The following is a 19,024-nucleotide window of genomic DNA, read 5'->3' on the forward strand; positions in this document are numbered from 1 at the left end:
GCTAGTCTAGATTCTAGATTTTTCTTTCTTAAAACTAGTTATCTAACGCACGCGATAGTATTGTGTGTACAGTTTTTTTTTTTTTTTTTTTTTTTTTTTTTTTTTTTTTNCATATTTTAAAAATAATCGACATTAACTACTTGATCAAAAGATACCTAGAAGGAATAAAGTTATGGGTCCTCCAAAATATTTTAAGAAAGAAAATTCTAGAATCTATTTTAAAAAAAGACACCTAGCAAAATACCACAATGAATTTTGACCTTAAATTAAGTTAATTTATCAAATTAATCTTTTTAATCATGTTAAGTTACAAATAAATTTTAAAATCTTTTTCCTTTCGTCACCATCAATTCTTGATTAGTTGCCTCGTAACTTTGTTGATATTTGGCTAATAAAAAATAACAATTAAATAACTTGACGCAAAATTCTGGTACGTACTTTTCAAATCTGCATTAAGAATCAATCGAATTCAGTAAAATATAATTTCACTCGCTAATCCTTTGCTCGTCGTCAAAGTGTACGAACCTTGTTCGAAATATTCTTCCGTAACAAATAAGCACCATGACCGAAGAGGGATGGATCCTTATTTATAAAGGGGTTCTCTCTCCGATCCTCAAAATTTTTCACCAGCTGCAATCATGTCATCCCACAACGTTAACCTCGAGTATTTGTTAGAGTATGTGTTCGGCGAAACTAACTAGTGGTTTGAGCTTTATTGATAAAAAAATAATCTTTATTTAATAATATTTCACGATTTTATCAAATTATGACATTTACTTTATATGTATACTAATGCAAGATACATAGATAAAGTCTTTGAATATACTATAAGTACCATGAGGTTTGTCTCGCAACATAAGTTCAAGAAACTTATTAAGAATTATACCGTATTCAAAACACATTTTTAGTCAAATCAGCCACCTTAATAAAGATAAAGGTTGCTTGAGCTTTAGACTAGCATCTATGATATAAACGTCATGTTTTATTAGTAAGTGCATTAAGATATTCATTCATATAGATTAGTGATCATATGATGATTGATAAGGGCATATCTTTACACGTATATTACTCAATTAATAGGCATAGATTGTATTAGTTTCGAAGGTAATTATGCGTTTTTGGGTTGTTTTAAATGTCAATACAGGAATGGACAAAATGATGTGCATGAAGCAACATTGATGCAAAGAAAAACAAAATAGTGTGGCCGCCACGCGTGTATAAAAAGGAAGGAACCCTAGAACATGAGGGAGAGAGACGCAAGGACAGAAAAGGAAGCCGCAACCATGCACACAAATCCAGAGAGCGAGAACGAGGAACGGAAGAAACTCGAAAACGAAGACCGCATCATCTGGGGACGGAGTCGCGTGTTTAGATTCGAGTGTTCTTTTCTTCTCTCACCACAATCTCTTAATTATTTTTGCAATGTCGAAAAACATTAATTTGTTTTATTTTTTTCCGTTATGACCTAATTTTTTTAATCTATAGGACAACATAGTTTGGTCAAATCTTTATTTATGAATTGTTTACTTATATATTTGAATTTCTTCTTATTTATTTATATTTTTCGGATTTTATTGTGTCCAATTACTTGATCAATAATTGAATCGTCATATTTATTTGAGACCTATCACTCGGGAGAGGGGGTTTTGAATAGGACCGTAGGAAAATATATCGTTAATGTTTATATGGCTTGGAAGGCTGATAACTCCAACGAATCCATTAAAAGAATTATTATGCAATTGAAATTATTTACTGTTTGATTATCGATAGATAATTGATTTCTACGCACCAGTTGGGAAAGAGAGTAGAAATAGTCAAGAATTCTTGGATAATAAAAGCATTGAAACTATAAATATTGATGTCAATGATAATTTTATACAGTGAAGACCAAGTGAAATCGTACAACTAGATTCTCATTCTCACGAGTTTAAATCGTTTGCGCGATTTCCTTAACTTTAGTTCATAATTGACAACAAACAGTCTAGTGACTTTTCTAAATAAAGTCTAATTATTTTAATTGTGGTATTTAATTTATAATTAAATTGCACTCCCTGTGAGATCGACATCCGTGCTCTATCGATTACTAAAACTTGACATCATTCACTTGCGGATGGCAAATACAACAACAAGTTTTTGATGATCCACTGAACAACCTTCCCTCGGACTGTCCAAGTGGTTATCACTTATCGAGTGGAATAGTCTCCGATTATGGTTGTACATCATTAGTCCTTTGACCCGAGACAATGTAGAAGTTCTACATAATAGCATGCACTTTGATCCATTTATTGACTCTATTGAGAGTCATAATGTGAAGATGTTGGGTGTAATTTCGAAATACATAGGAGTCAATACATTACAGTTGGGGATTCACCGTTTGCCTACGGGTGGATATATCTTATGTGATATGATGAGTTAATAATACAAGGAATCTCTGACCAGAGTAAGACATGTGCATTTTGGAAAGATGTTTCATCAGTTGCACATATCATGTCACTGTTATTATTCAAAGATATATCATATCGTTGTCGAATTTATTTGCAATTCTCGATATACCAATGGTTGCATATTCGATCGAGACATATGAGTTGAAGAGACCGTATTGTATGCTAACCTTAACTCAATATTCTTGCAGACATTATCAATGATACTTGAGGGATCATGAGACTATGCTACTTGGCGCTCTTACCATGATCCGATGGGTGCAAATCAGATTTGAATTCTGACATTCTTGATCAAGTGGTTGATAAAAAAATGTGGCTAATTAGGATGAACCTAAATAAGAATAAATATTCTGAATCACATGAAGTTGTGGCTAGCTGTATCCATGAACTATTGAGGGTCACATAACTATTGGATTATGATTTTTCTTTGAGATAGTCAAATTCAAGGAGTTGGATTTGACGACTGTAGTTTGATGGAGATCAAACAGATTGCTTATAAAGGAATTTATAAAGTAATTCAATATGATAGAAAATGTGGAAGTTAACTTAACACCTGATTAAATGAGGAAAGTGGAACTGCATATTTTGGTGAAGTAGTTTATAAAATTAGCATCTGCCAAAAATGGATCAGCGGAATTTTGATCTTCAAAATTTTCAATTTTTATTATATGAACAAGATATGTACACACGGTACATCGGCTCTGTGTGATCGTCAAACAGGGTTATAATGAGTTTACGATTATTTATTTAGTGAATTTAGAATCTACTAATTGATTAATAATGTTAGTATTAGTGAATATGCATATGATTATCATGAAATATTCTTGAGGAGTCTAGAATTGATTAATTAACAATTAATTAAGAAATTAAAAAATGATAATTTTACATATATGTCTATACATGTACATATGTGTGTGTGTGTGTATTTTATCAAGAGTTCACTTTGTATTATATGTATCAACATGAAAATTTTAATTAATTAATAAAAATAGGAATTCTAATGGGATTAGAATTATTAATCCTAATATGAGCGGGATTCTTGATGTGATCAGAAATCAAAGCTTACAAATATTTCATTGAGAGTCATATGAAATAACACAAGTTTTACACACAAATTTTGGCAGACAAAATTTTGTCCACCAAAATTTTTTCTCCTCTCATTCCTCACAAAATTCGGCCACCCCAATTTTCACAAGGAAAATTTCGACAACTTTCACGACCACATTACTGTCGAATTTTTGGATTTCAGGTGATCCAAACTCGACCCAAATTCGTGTAAGATTTCTAGTGCGGTCTATCCGAGTAAGAAAGTCTCTGATCGTGGACTTGATTTGGCAATCAATGGAGGAGATCCGTTCACAGACGAAGCCACATGCATGTATAAGCCTGGGTGGCTCAATTTTATTTTTTTTTAAATTTATATGTTTTGGAATAATATGATATTAGCCTGGATAGATCAATTTAAAATATTAAAAGATTTTAGAGTTTAAAATTATAGCCCAGGAAGAACCATATTTCTGGCTCCACCACTGAATCCGTTCATAGTGAGTTACAAGAAGAACCGAACCAACTCCGCTAATCTCGTATTGTTTTGATGTCTAATATTAAATACACAAAGATATGTTCTAATAGCAAAGAATATAGTTATTGAGAAGGAAGCATGACTGTTGAGTTGTTAAAAATTTAAATAATTTGAGTATTGTTTCTACTCGTTATAATTTTTGTAAAGGATAACGAAGCTGATTTATTTATTAATAATTTTTTAGAAAAAAACATGATTTTATGTTTCTAACTCCAGATAAAAATGCATCGTGATCTGCCTTCTGACATAAGAAACATTGATGGGCAACTTATGATTCAATACACAAAAATTTTCAAATTTGGTTTTACTACCCTTTTTCCCAATTTTTTCCAAAATACCCCTCAACCTTATTTTTAAATAATTGATTTTCTTTTTAAATTTAAAGGTCCATCATGCTTTCGTAAAATAAATTAAACATTTTACCTCTTTGACGGGAGTGCCACCGGGTTATATCCACCGTATTTTACAGACTGCACCTCACAGTCCAACAACACAATCGCAACCGATGGTTACTGACGCAAATTCCTTCAATAGCACTTAGCACAATCCTAATTCGTTTCCTACCTTAAGGTGTACAGTAAAAGATAAAATTTTGAAAATAATACATGAGATGGGCTAGAGCAAAGATTTCTTTATTCAAACACAAACATTTATTATTACATAGTAACCTCCCGTAGAGGAGGAGAAACTTGTTTAGCTACTATGAACTTAAAAAACACATAAACTGAAAAATATTTCAATTTTTATTGTAGAAAGAAATTGAAGAAATGTTCGATGATCCCAACTTTCTTCTTCCTGCTTTATTTATAGAAGGCTCTTCCGGATTCGAAACTCGGACTTCAACTCTTGATGATCCTTTACAGCTTGCATGTGGACCACTTTCTGTAGTGGTTGAATGGTCCCTCCACTTTTCTTGTTTTGTCTTCTTCTAGATTATGAATCTAGAAACTTGTTCTTCTGTTTTGATCTCCTTGCATAAATAGTATATATGCGTCTAGATCATGTCAGCTGATATCTCGTTCCCTGCTTCTTTCAGCACTTGGTATAGTTCTTTGAAAACCTTAAGTGATTTTCTTGTAGCTTTGATTCTTCGTTTGGAAACTTTGAAGATTGTTTTATACATATTCATTGTTTCCAACTTTGTTCTTGTGTATCTCTTTTACCCCGTTTAACTTCCTTTTATAGATGATTTTAGGGGTTTAAAGTTCCTTGTCCGTTTATTGGATTTCTTTTATCTTTAAAGATAGGAATCCAATGGTCTTTGTTTTTTACCACCGATTATTGGTGGTCCTTGTTATTCCACTCACATGGTGGCTTTTCTTTTATTAATGGAATGGTCACATGTCCACTTTAGCTTTGTCGGAGAATCTTTGGTTTTCGAGGTCCCCGAGGAAAACGTGCTTGTGGTCCTTCACCACTTGGTCATGTTTCGGCAAGATTTTTCTTGTCTGATCGAGGTCTGAAGCCTTTGCCAAATTCTGGCTCTTTCTGATTGGGGCATTCTGGACATATCTGTTCCGACCATCTTCCCACATGAGCCATATTACAGAATTTCCGGCGAGTCTCTTTGCTTGCCGGCAGCTTGCTGTTCCACAGAATATTTTTTTTTCTTCAAATATTTCTTCTGCAAAACTTGTTGTTTTTCCTGTCATTGTATTTAACAGGAAAGATCCGTTTATCGAATTTTGATAAAACTTAAATGGAAAATTGACTTTGTCCATCTCAGTGAGACAGACCCATTGACCTCATGCTTTTCTGGTAGAAATGTCGTCTTCAATTATTGAAGCAACAAGGGGTGTTTTTTCTGACAGAGGATCCTCGATAAATTTTTTGGACATTTGAATCTGGTCTCCTTAACTTGATAAAATGAAAGGCTTCGTGTGAGCCTTTTCTTGCTGGTTCTGGTGTTGCACTGAAAAAATACAACTCCATAATATCTCTCATGGACAAATAATCGTTATTCACCCAAGTTTCGTGAACAACTTCCTGGATCAATTTAGGTAGTCTTGAAATTTCTGGGAAGCTCGGTGAAGTAGTATAAACTGAAGCAAGAGCCCCAAATTCATACCACACTTTGATCTCCTTAGGATATGAGTTAGGTCTCATCCATATCCTAGGATATTTTTCTGAAACATCAACCCTGTTAGTGGCTGGGTTAATGCCTACTCTTGTTTTTAATTTCTCACAGTTTTGTTGGTAAACCTGAAATGGAGAAATTGCAGTTTCGTTAGTATCAACCTTAGTTTTGCCTTTGCCAGTATTTGGTCAAAGGTTGATCTCTCCCTCTTCAATCCCTGAGGTGAAGGGTTGACTTGAGGACTCGAGATAAGGATCTGGAGTCTCAATTTTTGTTTTAGCCAATTCATCTGGAGATGATCTCGACTTAACACTTGTGCTAGGGGTATTTGAATCCCCTGCTCCAGGTATAGAGTCCTGTCCTCGAAAACTCTTCATTTGGGAAACCAGTGGCTTCTCAATGCCTAGGAGGAGAGGCCTTTGTATTACAGACCATAACTGAGTATATGCCTGTAAACATCATGTGATTCGATCAGAGACAATTCTCTTATCGGCTTGTTGTAGCTTTCCCACAACTTCTGCGTTTAAGGCCAGCTTGTTGAGCTCAGTTTGAAGCATTTCAAGGTGTTCCCTCAAATGCATCTGCATCTTGATAATAGCATCTATATCAATGCTGTCCATCTCTTGTTAAAAAATCTGCAAGAATATTTTAGTGAGATTTAATAATCACAATATCAAAAATATAATTTTGACATAAGGTCTGCCATCTTAATAATCTTGCCTTCTCAGGTTTAGAGTCAATTCTATTCCTTAAGAAAGCTTTCAACTGTGTATTATCAACTTTCAAAGTAAATTTCTTAGCAAGTAAAAATAATGGCCATTTTTCAAAAGCCCTCTTCACTGCATAAAATTCTTTTTCGTTAATATGTCATCTTATGGCTTCTGAGTCTGAGAATAGTCCACTACAATATCTGCAAGGTTTTTCTCCATTTGGTGTGAGCTTTGTTAAAACTGCAGCCCACCAATGATCACTAGCATCGGTATACAATACCAGATCATCTTCGTCTTGAGAAATAGCCATTTTCGCAAGATTTTTACAAATCTCATTTAAATAGACAAGTCCTTCTGTGTGTTCTTTTGTCCATACAAATCTTACATCTTTCTTTAATAATGGACTAAACACTTTCCTGTGTTTCGCTAGGTTTTTAATAAACATCCCAACAAAATTAACAACTCCTAAAAAACTTTGAAGTTGTTTCCTTTCTTTTAACTCGTTTGGAAAATTTTGCACTTTCTCAACTGTATGATCCTGCAAAATTATTCCAGACTCATCGATTTCTATTCCTAGAAATTCGATCTTTCTTGTAGCAATGACTGCTTTCTTTTCTGATAAAATCAGTCCTTCTTTTTTACAAACATCAGAGAAAATCTCTAAATGTTTAATATGTTCTTCCATATTTTTAGACACATCATCAATATAGACAAACATAAATCTTTGCATTGCGTATGCAACTAATTAGATGTTCTCTACTAGGTATAAAATACTCATCAAACTCCAGAATCCTATTAATCTCTTGATAATTAATAACCAATCTGGGTTTGTTTCTTTTTATTTCACCATGATTTTTTACTAGAAATACAGGACTGCTGTATGGTGAAATTCCTACTTTGATCAAACCAAGATCTAAATGTTCCTTGATTATAATCTGCATATCCATTTGATCAATAATATTCATTGGGATAGGCTTACAACGGACAAATTCATACTCTTTGCCTTCCTTAATCTTAAGACAAACTTTGAGTTGATTTTTATCTCACCATGCCAAAGGATCTTCATTGTAATTTTCTTTGATTCTTTTCTTGACATCTTCGAAGGATACCTTAGATTCAAACTCAACTTCATTTTTATGTAGAGCTATTTTAAGACATTCTATTTTTTCTGGTTGGAGTTCTTTATCTGCTCTTAACTGGAGCATTGTTTCTCCAAACCGTCTAGAATCCTTCATTTTTGGGTTCAGAAGTTTTCCTTCATCACCACACTTGTTGCGAAACTAGATTGTCAATTTTTTGTAAAATGCCTTTCTTAGTCGCTGGACTATAATTTTGTGATCACAAGGTATTGTGAACACGAACCTTTTAGTCTCATTTTCTTGCATATAGGACTTAAACAATTGGAGGAAATTGTTTCCAAGCAAAATGTCAGCTCATGTATCATGAAAATAGATTGGTGGTGTTTTCACCTTGTACCAAGGTGTCTGTCCAGCACCGCCAATGACTATTTCGGCCATCTTAATCCCCTTACATAAGATTAAGATTCGTCTGGAAAAATCTCTTCCAGCAATCTTGAGTATCTTCCAAATTATTTGGAAAAACTCCTCGTTTTGCTGTACAGATTCCAGCAACTGAATTAATATAAGCAGTAAAATATTCTGCCTTATATTGTTCATACAACATTCCTACTGGAATGTATATCGAGAATGGGCTTGTGGCCATTGGATTTTCCACATCCTATCTTCTGCCATAAAACTATACTCTAGACGTTTCTAATGTTTATGTTTCTCAAGAAGCTCTAGTCCAAGAACCAATTGATCTGGTTCTTTTCTTGGAATTCCTGTGATATGAAATTCCAATTCTCCAACCTGGATCATTCCTTGGTAAGTTCATATCATAAGTTGTTCTAAATAGTATATGGTATTACAAAGAAATTGATTTCTTTGTTTTGTAATATCAAATACTATTTCTACTTCTTTCCGTCCTTCTAGGCATCTAAGTTTTCCTATTGTGAAAAAGCTTTTTAGCTCCTGTTGGGTTTCTTGGACAGGTGTTTTTTCTCATCTGTGACTTGTAATTCTATCTCCTTGAAAAGATAGTATTCTTGGTTCCAATCTAAGACTTTGATTCCTTTGTAGAATCGGTTTGTCTTGGATTTGGATATCTGTTTCCTGTATTAAAGGAAACTCAATTCTTTTCTGGATAAATTGCCTGAGCAACTTTTCCAAATATCTAAGATATTTCTATAAACTCATTTCTAATAAACAATTCATGATGATGTGTATTAGAAAGAGCATATGAAATCTGATAGGTAATAGAATATGACATATTACCTTTCTTCATCAGCCTTTTCTCCTTGAAATTTTGATGTAATGTCAAGGCTCGACTAAAATCTCGATCTGTCAAGTTGTAAGCTATCTTTGGATAGATAACTCCAACAATTTTTCCTGCACAGAGATTTTCTGAGATAGTTCCCAGTACTGAATCTTGTAGATTCCCCATCCTTTTATCGCATATAACAATATCAATAGGTGAATCTATTCCTTCTTTGAAAATAGCTTTTATCATAATTTGGATTGCTCTAATATGAATCCAGGACATAGTTCGTGCTACTTCTATCTTGAGTTTTTGTAATTCTTCCTTAATTACTTTAGAAGGAATTAATTGCATCTCCATTCTATTTCCTGTAAGTTCCATTGGGATTGTCATTTCCCTTCTAGATACTTTATAGATTAGATGATGCTTTCTGTTTCTTAGGCCAAGATTTCTTAAGAATTTTTCTACCTCTCCTGCAGAGAATCCCTGATATCTTTGTAGACTAGGATTTTCTTTCATAATCTTTTGAACCATGTTATGAGATATTGTTGTCTGGCTAAAGAAACCAGACAAATCCTCATTGTTTCATGACGAAACACCTCGTCTTCAGTCAGATTCCGATTAAGTTCCATCGGATTCTCTCTGACTTAAGACTTCTTCTTCTTCATATATACTATCATCTGAGGTAATATCCTCAAATCGGTATACTTGAATAAGATCTTGGTAATAAACTGCTTCTTCAATATCCGGGGTCGGATCGAAGCATTTAATACCTCGTTTTTTATTTTCTGGACAGTTAGTCGAGATATGACCTCTTGCTCCACATGTTCAGTAATTACAATCCTTGAAACTTTCGTTAGCTCGAGTATGAGCTCTTCTGAAAGTTTTCTTTGTAGGTGTTCTTCCTGTGCTTCGAGATGTACTCGATGCTTGGGATGATATCCTACTTTTTGATGGTCCACTTCTTTGTCCAGATTTGTAAGATCTGACTTTCTGTCTAGATCATACTGTTCTTGGTTTCCAAGAACTTCTTCTACTTCTTGCATAAGGATGAGTTCTAAAATTTTTCCTCTTATGCTTCTGCGGTTTTCTTCCAATAATTGTTGGAAGATCATTTTCTTTACAACATAAGGGAGTACGTTTGTTAATACCCCTTAAATGTTTGTAATTCTTTTGTAATGCTGCCAAATGACACCATTCTGCCAGTTTTCCTTTAAGGAAAGAGGCTTTTCGTGCCAATGTATCTGGATTTCCATGTACATATTCCCTTATAAGCATTTCTCTCCAGGGACTTGGCATCTTGACGAAGAAGAGCTGCATTGCTATATCTTCTTCGACTTCTGAATTCCATCTATATTTAGTGAATAACATAATGTATTCATCCACTAAACATATATCATGCAATTCAAGACTATACAGAGCTTGGGTATATTTCTTTCTCTTCTCTGTGTCTTGACTGTTGAAATAGTTTACCCCTATAAATTGAGCTTTAAATAGGGTAGCCATTCTTCCGGCTATCTCACTAAGAGATTCTCCGGCTAGGACTGACTCTTTGGTTTCTACCGAAGTCATGTCCCAAGCAATTTTCACTTATCCCATAAGACTCATTTCTAGAAGTTTAATGAATCCTTCTCTATTGAGATCAAGTGTGCCTGCTGCAATTCTCATTGCAGATGTCCAATCATCTATGAGATCTTCTCTGTTCTTGAAATCTAATACATCTAAGTTAAGCATAACCCCATAAGGATGTATAGGTTCTAGAACAGATTTCTCATAAGGAGTTTGGTGCAAAGGAATTTGATTCCTTCTCGACCTTGTTCCCGCTGGGTGTGCTTCTCCACCAGTTTTAAAGTCTGGTTGGGGTTATCTTATATTCTGAGATCTTACACTTTCTCTCGGTGGTTCCTGTGAAGATGACCAGGTTATGGTAGCTTGTTCACCTCCGACCGTGTTCATTTTTAGATCTACAACTTTGAGATTTGCAAAAGATTCTGCAAGCTCTTGTAGATCATCTAGACCAATCCTTTCTAACGTTGTCATCAGATTAATTTCTTATCTAAGACTGTTTTAATTAGATTGATCATCTTTTCAAGTTCAGTTAAAGGTTTTGGCATTACCTTGGCCTTCCCTCTTTGATGTAATAAGGGTTCAGTACCAAAGGATGGTGGTAACCTTCCTTGTGAAGTCTTTTTACTAGAACTTGGTTGTTGTTCTAGTTTCTGAATTCTTGTTCGAATATCCTTTAATGTTCCAAGCTTTTCTTCTTGGCTTTAAAGGATTTTCTCCACATTCTGTAGTACATAAAACAGCATATTGCCGTAATTTCGTACCGTCTTCCGAAGTTCTCTAAGATCTCCAGAGAGTTTAGAAGAATCCGGTATTATCTCCATAAACTTATGAGATTGTATCATAAATTTACATGAGGGTGCTGTGTTGACCCTTGCTGCTCCTGATATCTAACCAATGTTAGATGCTCTTGTTTATATTCCAAAATATTGGAATAGCTCTTGTAAATTATTAATCTCGAACCAGGGTTCGAATTCATGTAATTTGAGAAAATTCTCCTCCTCAAACATTTAATTACATTATAATAATAAAATTTGTGTTTTAAATAAATTTAACTAAGGCTCTGATATCATTTTGTGAGCGCGGAGATCAATTAAAATTTAATAAAGAATAAGGGTATTTTTGGCATTTATTAAAAAGTTTTCTCTCTCCAGATAATTAAACACAAACTCATTCATTTTATGTACTGATTTCAAATTTACCCAACATTGATTAATGTTGAAATTTGGCAGAAGGTTGACTTGGACGATGAACAAAGAATTATCCAGTGAATATATGCATATACGCAAAGAAAACGAATTGTTGCTTTAAGTACACGGTATCAGGGAAATTACTCCCTAACAGGCTAATAGCTATCGATAATGATCCATTAATTTTCAACCGATCCAAACCATGTGGTTCAATACGATTACACGCAGTATCACAAAGCACATATGCTAACATTTTACAAGCTAACCACCATATGCTGCACTTGAATCATATTTGAATATTCTTTTTCAATGTTTGCACATCAAAGTGGCCTGCTGATTTTTACCAAAATCTATTGGAAAAGGCATCACTTCCGTAAAACGCATATCAAAGTACTGCGAAAATGAATTCATTGAGTAACTGTTGATCCTGAATGAAGAGTCGGGGCTTCCAATACTGGCTCAGTCTCTTCATTTGCGGATTCCATGCGATAAGATTTACAACTGAAGTAGAAAACGGTACTATTCATCGAGTCAACTAGCACCACAAAAGAATACATTACGACAAGAAGAGGCCCTTCCCATATCCTGGAAGAGCCATCTCCATAGCTGAGAGTCTTCACTCTGTGCTCGAATAGACCCTCCACAAAAGCCATTCCGATTGTCGATTCAAGAAATATCAAAAGACCGACTTGAGTTTGCCCCTTGATTAATGAACTAGACCTTAACAAGGCCTGTGGCCCCAAAACATCCTCTAAAACAGAGATCACAACTGCAATGTTGCAAATAATGATAGCATTCGCCAAAGTGACCGAGAATATCAATCCTATTACCATAGCAAGATACAGAATCAGGTCTGGTGGGAATCCCATTACCGAAAACGCGCTGCTCACTACGACTAAAAGGACGAGGAATAATGTGATGCAGCCAGAGATTACACCACATACCCACAGATATGTGATCAAAACACGCTTCCAAATCTTGGAAATGATCACATAAAACTTCGAGGAATCGAACTTTTTCCTTGAATACGTACAATCGACAGAGTAAACTACAGCTGCCTTCGAGAGAAGTGACAATGTGACGAATAATGGGAAGCACATTGTTGCAGAAACGACCGATTCCGACAACTTTTGGCACGACTGTTTGATAAAAGGCTTGATAGGGAGTCCACTAGAATTTGCAACAAGCAATAGTCTTAAAGTCAGTCTCTTCACAAGGGATTGATGTATAAACAAGTTCGACAACAACACGGCTGAAACTGGACAAATTAACACTGCCGCAATGGCCATGAAACCCGACAAATTATACCGCAGAATCCTCACCGTTTCCCTTAAAATCTCCAACGCACTCGTGGAATGAAACTGGTGATCCGATCGAATAGTATATTGCAGAGTCTCCAAATCCAAAATTTGAAGATCCGGCCCTACATTACCTTCATTTTTCTCTCTGTTTATCGTAATTATGCCGTGTCTGGGACTTGGCCCATTCGACACCTCCATTTTTCACAATTCTTGCTTTATCTACAACCCCAACGAAATTAAATAAACCTATCACCCTCCAAACAAGCCTTACTCATGAAGAAAAAATACCATTCAGATCTGACCTACAAGCACCAAAATCAGACCACCGAAAGCATTCGCCACAGGCCATTGGATTCAAAAATACCAAACAAAACTACACATTTCAGCAACAACCCAAAAAGTCAACATGATTTTATATGCCAGTGACATCAAGAAACACGAGGGAAAGGGGACCTTAACGTGAAAAATGAGCAGAACACACAATAAAAGCTGGGTGCAGGTGAGAATGAGATCAATTATAAAGCAAGTTCAAGAGGATGCATCGATTAATAATGCGTAGAATTAAATAATTCTGTGAAGAGGGCCGAAGTATATGACATTTTCTTGATTTTGAGGCGTGAAAAGTAAGTGAATTATCGAAGTTTGGGGTTTTTGGCTTCTTTACGTTACGTTGGGAATGAGACCGAAAGGGAAAACTGGCGTGGCGCTGTAAGCTTTGTATTATACCTTCATGAGCTGTGCGGTACTAAAACGTCACAATACAAGTTTAAGGAAAAAAATAACTAATTTACAATTTGGGATTTTTGTCTTTAAATAATTTTTTAAGCAACAATGTTATAACTTATATCCTTTAATGAATAATTTATTAAATTTTGCCCATAAATAATCATGACATTGTTGAGCTCGTGGCTGTACGAGTCAGTATTCGGTTAAAACTGATTGAACCGAATTTCTTAAAATTGAATTGACTAGTTTTTTTTTTTTTTTTTTACAAATCGAATTGACCGAAGTTTGGTATTAAAATCGAATAAATATAATTAATAAAAAAATCAATTATTTCGATTGATAGACAGAATAATTTAATTGTAGGAAAATTTTTAAAAATCATAATAAACTTTATTTGAAAATTAATGATAAAATATTTTATTTTATTTATAAAATTAACCAAACTTTTTTTTTTTTACTAAAAATCGAAACCAAACCGAACAATTAACTATTTTGTTAAAATAAAATCGAACTAAACTAAACAAAAGTTTAAATTAATTTGGTTCGGTTGATTATTTTAATTGAACCTATAATTTGATTACCTCTACTGGTCGGATGACATAATAAAAATAAAATAATAAATTTAAAAATAACAATGACATATCTATTTTGAAATTAATGTTCTTCTCTTTTTAATGAAGATAGAATGTAATGATATGAATCTTTGTTCTGAATGAAATATTAAGAGATTATTAAAGGGTTGTTAATTAAACATTATTAAGGAATTAATAATTCGGGATCAACCTGTTGAGTTCCACTGAATTTAAAATGGATAAAACAATCTATTTCAGCTTATATTATTTCGAGAAATCCAACTAGACGAATGAGATTCTGACAAATGGCAAATAAGATTGATTCGTATTTCCTGAACTAGTCCGGATGCAGCATATAAATGGAAGCATATTTTATTTGTTTCCTACACTGCTTCCTTCAACTACTCTCTCTTGATTTCTAGCCATATATCTTAGGTTTTCTAGTCATTTTCTAGGGCATTTTGGTGTCGAGAAGTTTCGGAGTAGTATTGACTCGAGGAGAGGTCGGTGAACTGGGACACAGATCGAGACATCATCAGCGGGCTAACGACTGACGCATGTATAATCCTAAAGCAGGATCATCATGAAGAACTTTGAAGTATGTTTGGTAACTCAGGATCTGGCTTGATATTGATTTCATTATGTTGGTATTGTCTAGGTTCAGACGAGTAAGCTTTCTGTCAGATTGTTTTAGTGATGTGGCGCCCGGTTTAGGAATTCATACTTATTCCCTTACTAAGTGCCACATTTTCTACAATTTTTTTTTTATTGAACTTCTAAATTTTATTTTTTTACCATTATTATTATTAGAAAGATATTGTAGATAAAATTTAAATATTTTCTTTATAATTTAAAGATTATCTACAAATATTTACATTCTTATTTCAAATATGTACAATTATTTTACAGCGAAAGTTTAACATTCATATATACAATTATGTTACAGCGGAAGTTTTCATTTATAAACATATCATCCCAACTTTCAAATGCTCTTATCTCAGCTTCAATTATTTTCCTCTTGTTCCAATTCAGGGGTTCCTGTGTCTGGAAATTACAATAGACGAAAAGAAACAGAGGGTTAAGTCTTTGAGGACTTAGTGAGTTTAAATTAGTATATGGCTTTTAAATAACACTACATCATAATAGACATAACAATTTAAATATTATGAATGATATGCAATGAAATAGTAGATAAATGAAAATTCCATAAATTAACATTGATAGCTCTAATTGAGCACTTTTTACGAGGAGTTCCCGTGTCTGAAAATTACAATAGACGAAAAGAAACAGAGGGTTAAGTCTTTGAGGACTTAGTGAGTTTAAATTAGTATATGGCTTTTAAATAACACTACATCATAATAGACATAACAATTTAAATATTATGAATGATATGCAATGAAATAGTAGATAAATGAAAATTCCATAAATTAACATTGATAGCTCTAATTGAGCACTTTTTACGAGCCATGTGAACCATTCTCCGGACCAAAATATTCGGTGCGCGTTGTTCAGATGAACCATATACCCGGGACTTTTGACCCGTTGTTCATTGGACTCATTTTCCGGGCCAAAGCCACGTTGTCCAGTGGACTCAATTTCCGGACCGAAATCCGTTGTCCATGACTCCATTCATTAACGATATATCAATCCATTCATAAATATGCAAGAAAATATATCAGTAATCGAAAGGAACTGTGGATGATATTTGAACATTAAATAAATGCTATTGAAATTTCCAGGCCAAATGCCAAAGGTTTTAATAGAAGAATGAATAGCAATTTCCTCACCTGATAACTTACAGTTTAGGCTTGATTAATAATCCGAGTTGCTGGAGCAAGTCCTAAAAATATATTATGAATGATATTTATATGTTAGAGTTTTTAAGTAACTAGCTGATTATTTCCAGATTATTTTTTGTTCAAAATTTAACCCGGTTGATTTTACTTAAGATTGCAAAATTCATATTAATTAGAAAACATCTCCAAACATTACGAAAGTTGGCCAAAAAGTCGGGAATATTATCATGAACGTTCGGCCGCCGGAAAACCGGCGATACGACGGCGCGTGCAGTACACGCGCCGTCGGTTTTGGCGCATGAGTGGCCTTCCTGCTGCCACGCGCGGCCGGGTTTTTTCCAGCATATGTAACTTTTTATGATCTTGATTTCGTAGGTTGAAAGTATTTTCAAATTCTTACCCGATCAATACCAGTTTTAAATATCGTCTTATGGTGAACTAGGGTACTTCGGCATTCTGAAAATGTTAGTTCCGGAAATATTTTGGGATGACGGGTGGTATGTACCTCATCTATGCAACAAGAGGTACAACTTTGTTATTCAAGCCGACCTCTAGTTTGGTGTGTAGCTATAAGAAAAATGAACGAAAAATACCTAGCTTGAATACGGGATACCGTTGCCGTTTTGCGGAATCTCTTTGTTTGATTTTCTGGTTTTTGCTCGATCCTCTTATGTCACCTCCAGTGTTATATTGCTTTATGATATGAGGTGAATAGTTGGTGATTTATTGGGATTTTTTGGAAAAGGTATAGCTTTTGCCTTCTATTTTTTTCTTCTTTTTCTCCTTTTCCTTCTTATTCCCTCTTCCTTTCTTTCTTTCTTCTCGGCTGGTCTCTCTCTCGGTTGGTTCTTGTGAAGAGAGGAAAGGTTCAGCTATATTTATAGCCGAGAACTTCAAGTTTATCCCTCTTAATTTTATTTATTATTATTTTTATTTATTTATTTATTAAATGGGAAAAATGTTATGTTCAAACTTAATATTATTATATATATGTGTATCTAATTATTGAACCTGATTATCTTATATTGAACTTAATAATTATTATAATTAATTACTTAACATATATGTTAAGTTTAATTATAATATTTTATTATATTTTGGGTGTTTGATTTTGGAATGGGAACCTCATAGTGCTCGATGAATTTTTAAGTGTATTGTGATGTATTTTAATGTATTTCTAGATACTTTGGACAAATAAAATTTGTACCGACCAATAATGTGATAAAATTTTAAAAATGAAAATAGTAAAATTTATACGAATAAAAATGCATTTATGCACCTTTGTTTTTAGTGTGTCACAATATCCCCTCCTTTTAAAAATCTGGTCCCCAGATTTAGGAGTTATTGGAATAAATGAGGATATTGACATCTCATATCTTTCTCTGTTTCCCACGTTGCTTCTTCAATGTTGTGGTTTTTCCATAAGACTTTTATCAACTGAATTGGTCGGCCACGAAGTTCTTTTATTCTTTGGTCCAAAATCTTCACAGATTGTTCTTCATATGTTAGATTTTCTTCCAGATCTATCTGTTGGTGGTCAATCAATTGGGCTGAGTCTATTTTGTATTTCCTTAGTTGTGATACATGGAATACGTTATGTATACCAGAGATATTCTCGGGTAGAGATAGACGATAAGCCACAGTGCCTATTCGTTCTATCACTTCAAAGGGTCCAACGAATCGAGGATGTAACTTTCCCTTCTTTCCAGTACGCTTGATTCCTTTTCTAGGTGACACTTTTAGTAATACGTAATCTCCGACTTCAAATTTCAAATCTTTCCGCCTTTTATCTGCATAGCTCTTCTGTCGACTTTGAGCTGTTTGTATTCGTTGCCTGATAGGTTGTATTTTGTCGATGGCTTCTTGTATAATGTCAGGCCTGATTGCTCGTTCTTGTCCATTCTTTGTGCCTCTCCATTCATCCATATCCCAGTTAAGAGGAAAGCGACGTTTTCTTCCATATAATGCTTCATATGGTGCCATTTTTATTGAGGATTGATAACTATTGTTGTATGAAAATTCTACTAGAGGCAAATGTTTTCCCCAGTTTTCCCCAAAATCCAGCACACATGCGCGAAGCATGTCTTCTAATATTTGAATGGTTCGTTCAGACTGACCATCGGTTTGCGGATGTGCTGCTGTGCTAAAATTTAATTTGGTACCAAGGCATTCTTGAATTTTTTTCCATAATCTTGACGTAAACTCCTGATGATGAGTGTGAGAGTTAAAACATGCCTAGGGCAGCAATGCAAGAAGAATTGGAGGCATTATAAAAGAATAAAACTTGGGATCTTGTTATACTACAACGAGATAGAAAAGTAATTGGTAACAGATGAGTCTATAAGATCAAGTGTAATGAAAATAACCAATTAGAGCGGTATTGTGCTATATTGGTAGTAAAAGGGTGTGCTCAGAAAGAAGAAATTGACATCAATGAGATATTTTCTCCTGTGATTCGGTTTACAAAAGTCATAGTAGTGTTGTCATTGTGCTCGGGTATGAAGCTAGATGTAAAAACAACATTTCTTCATGGAGGTCTTGAAGAAGAAATCTATATGATCAAGCAGAAGGTTTTGCGGAAAAAGAAAAAGAGATCTTGGTTTGCAAGTTGAACAAATCTCTGTACGGTCTCAAACAAGTGCCGATGTGTTGGTACAAGAGATTTGATTCCTCTATCATGAGTCTTGGATACAACAGACTGAGTGCAGACCCTTGTACATATTTCAAAAGGTCTGGTAATGATTATA

The 19,024-nt window shown here is 34.3% G+C and overlaps 2 protein-coding genes across 2 annotated transcripts; both read right to left on the minus strand.

The window, feature by feature from the left end:
- Positions 1-12,049: 12,049 nt before the first annotated feature.
- Positions 12,050-13,878, minus strand: LOC140969467 (uncharacterized). Its single transcript, XM_073430824.1, has one exon. It carries the CDS (start codon positions 13,379-13,381, stop codon positions 12,290-12,292), a length of 1,092 nt encoding a protein of 363 aa, XP_073286925.1. The 5' UTR covers positions 13,382-13,878; the 3' UTR covers positions 12,050-12,289.
- Positions 13,879-17,618: 3,740 nt separating this feature from the next.
- Positions 17,619-18,260, minus strand: LOC140969462 (uncharacterized). The gene has a single exon (XM_073430820.1). It carries the CDS (start codon positions 18,258-18,260, stop codon positions 17,619-17,621), a length of 642 nt encoding a protein of 213 aa, XP_073286921.1.
- Between the last annotated feature and the right edge of the window lie 764 nt (positions 18,261-19,024).

The sequence above is a fragment of the Primulina huaijiensis genome, unplaced genomic scaffold (assembly GCF_012295235.1).
Source record: "Primulina huaijiensis isolate GDHJ02 unplaced genomic scaffold, ASM1229523v2 scaffold41823, whole genome shotgun sequence".
NCBI classification, from domain to species: Eukaryota; Viridiplantae; Streptophyta; class Magnoliopsida; order Lamiales; family Gesneriaceae; genus Primulina; species Primulina huaijiensis.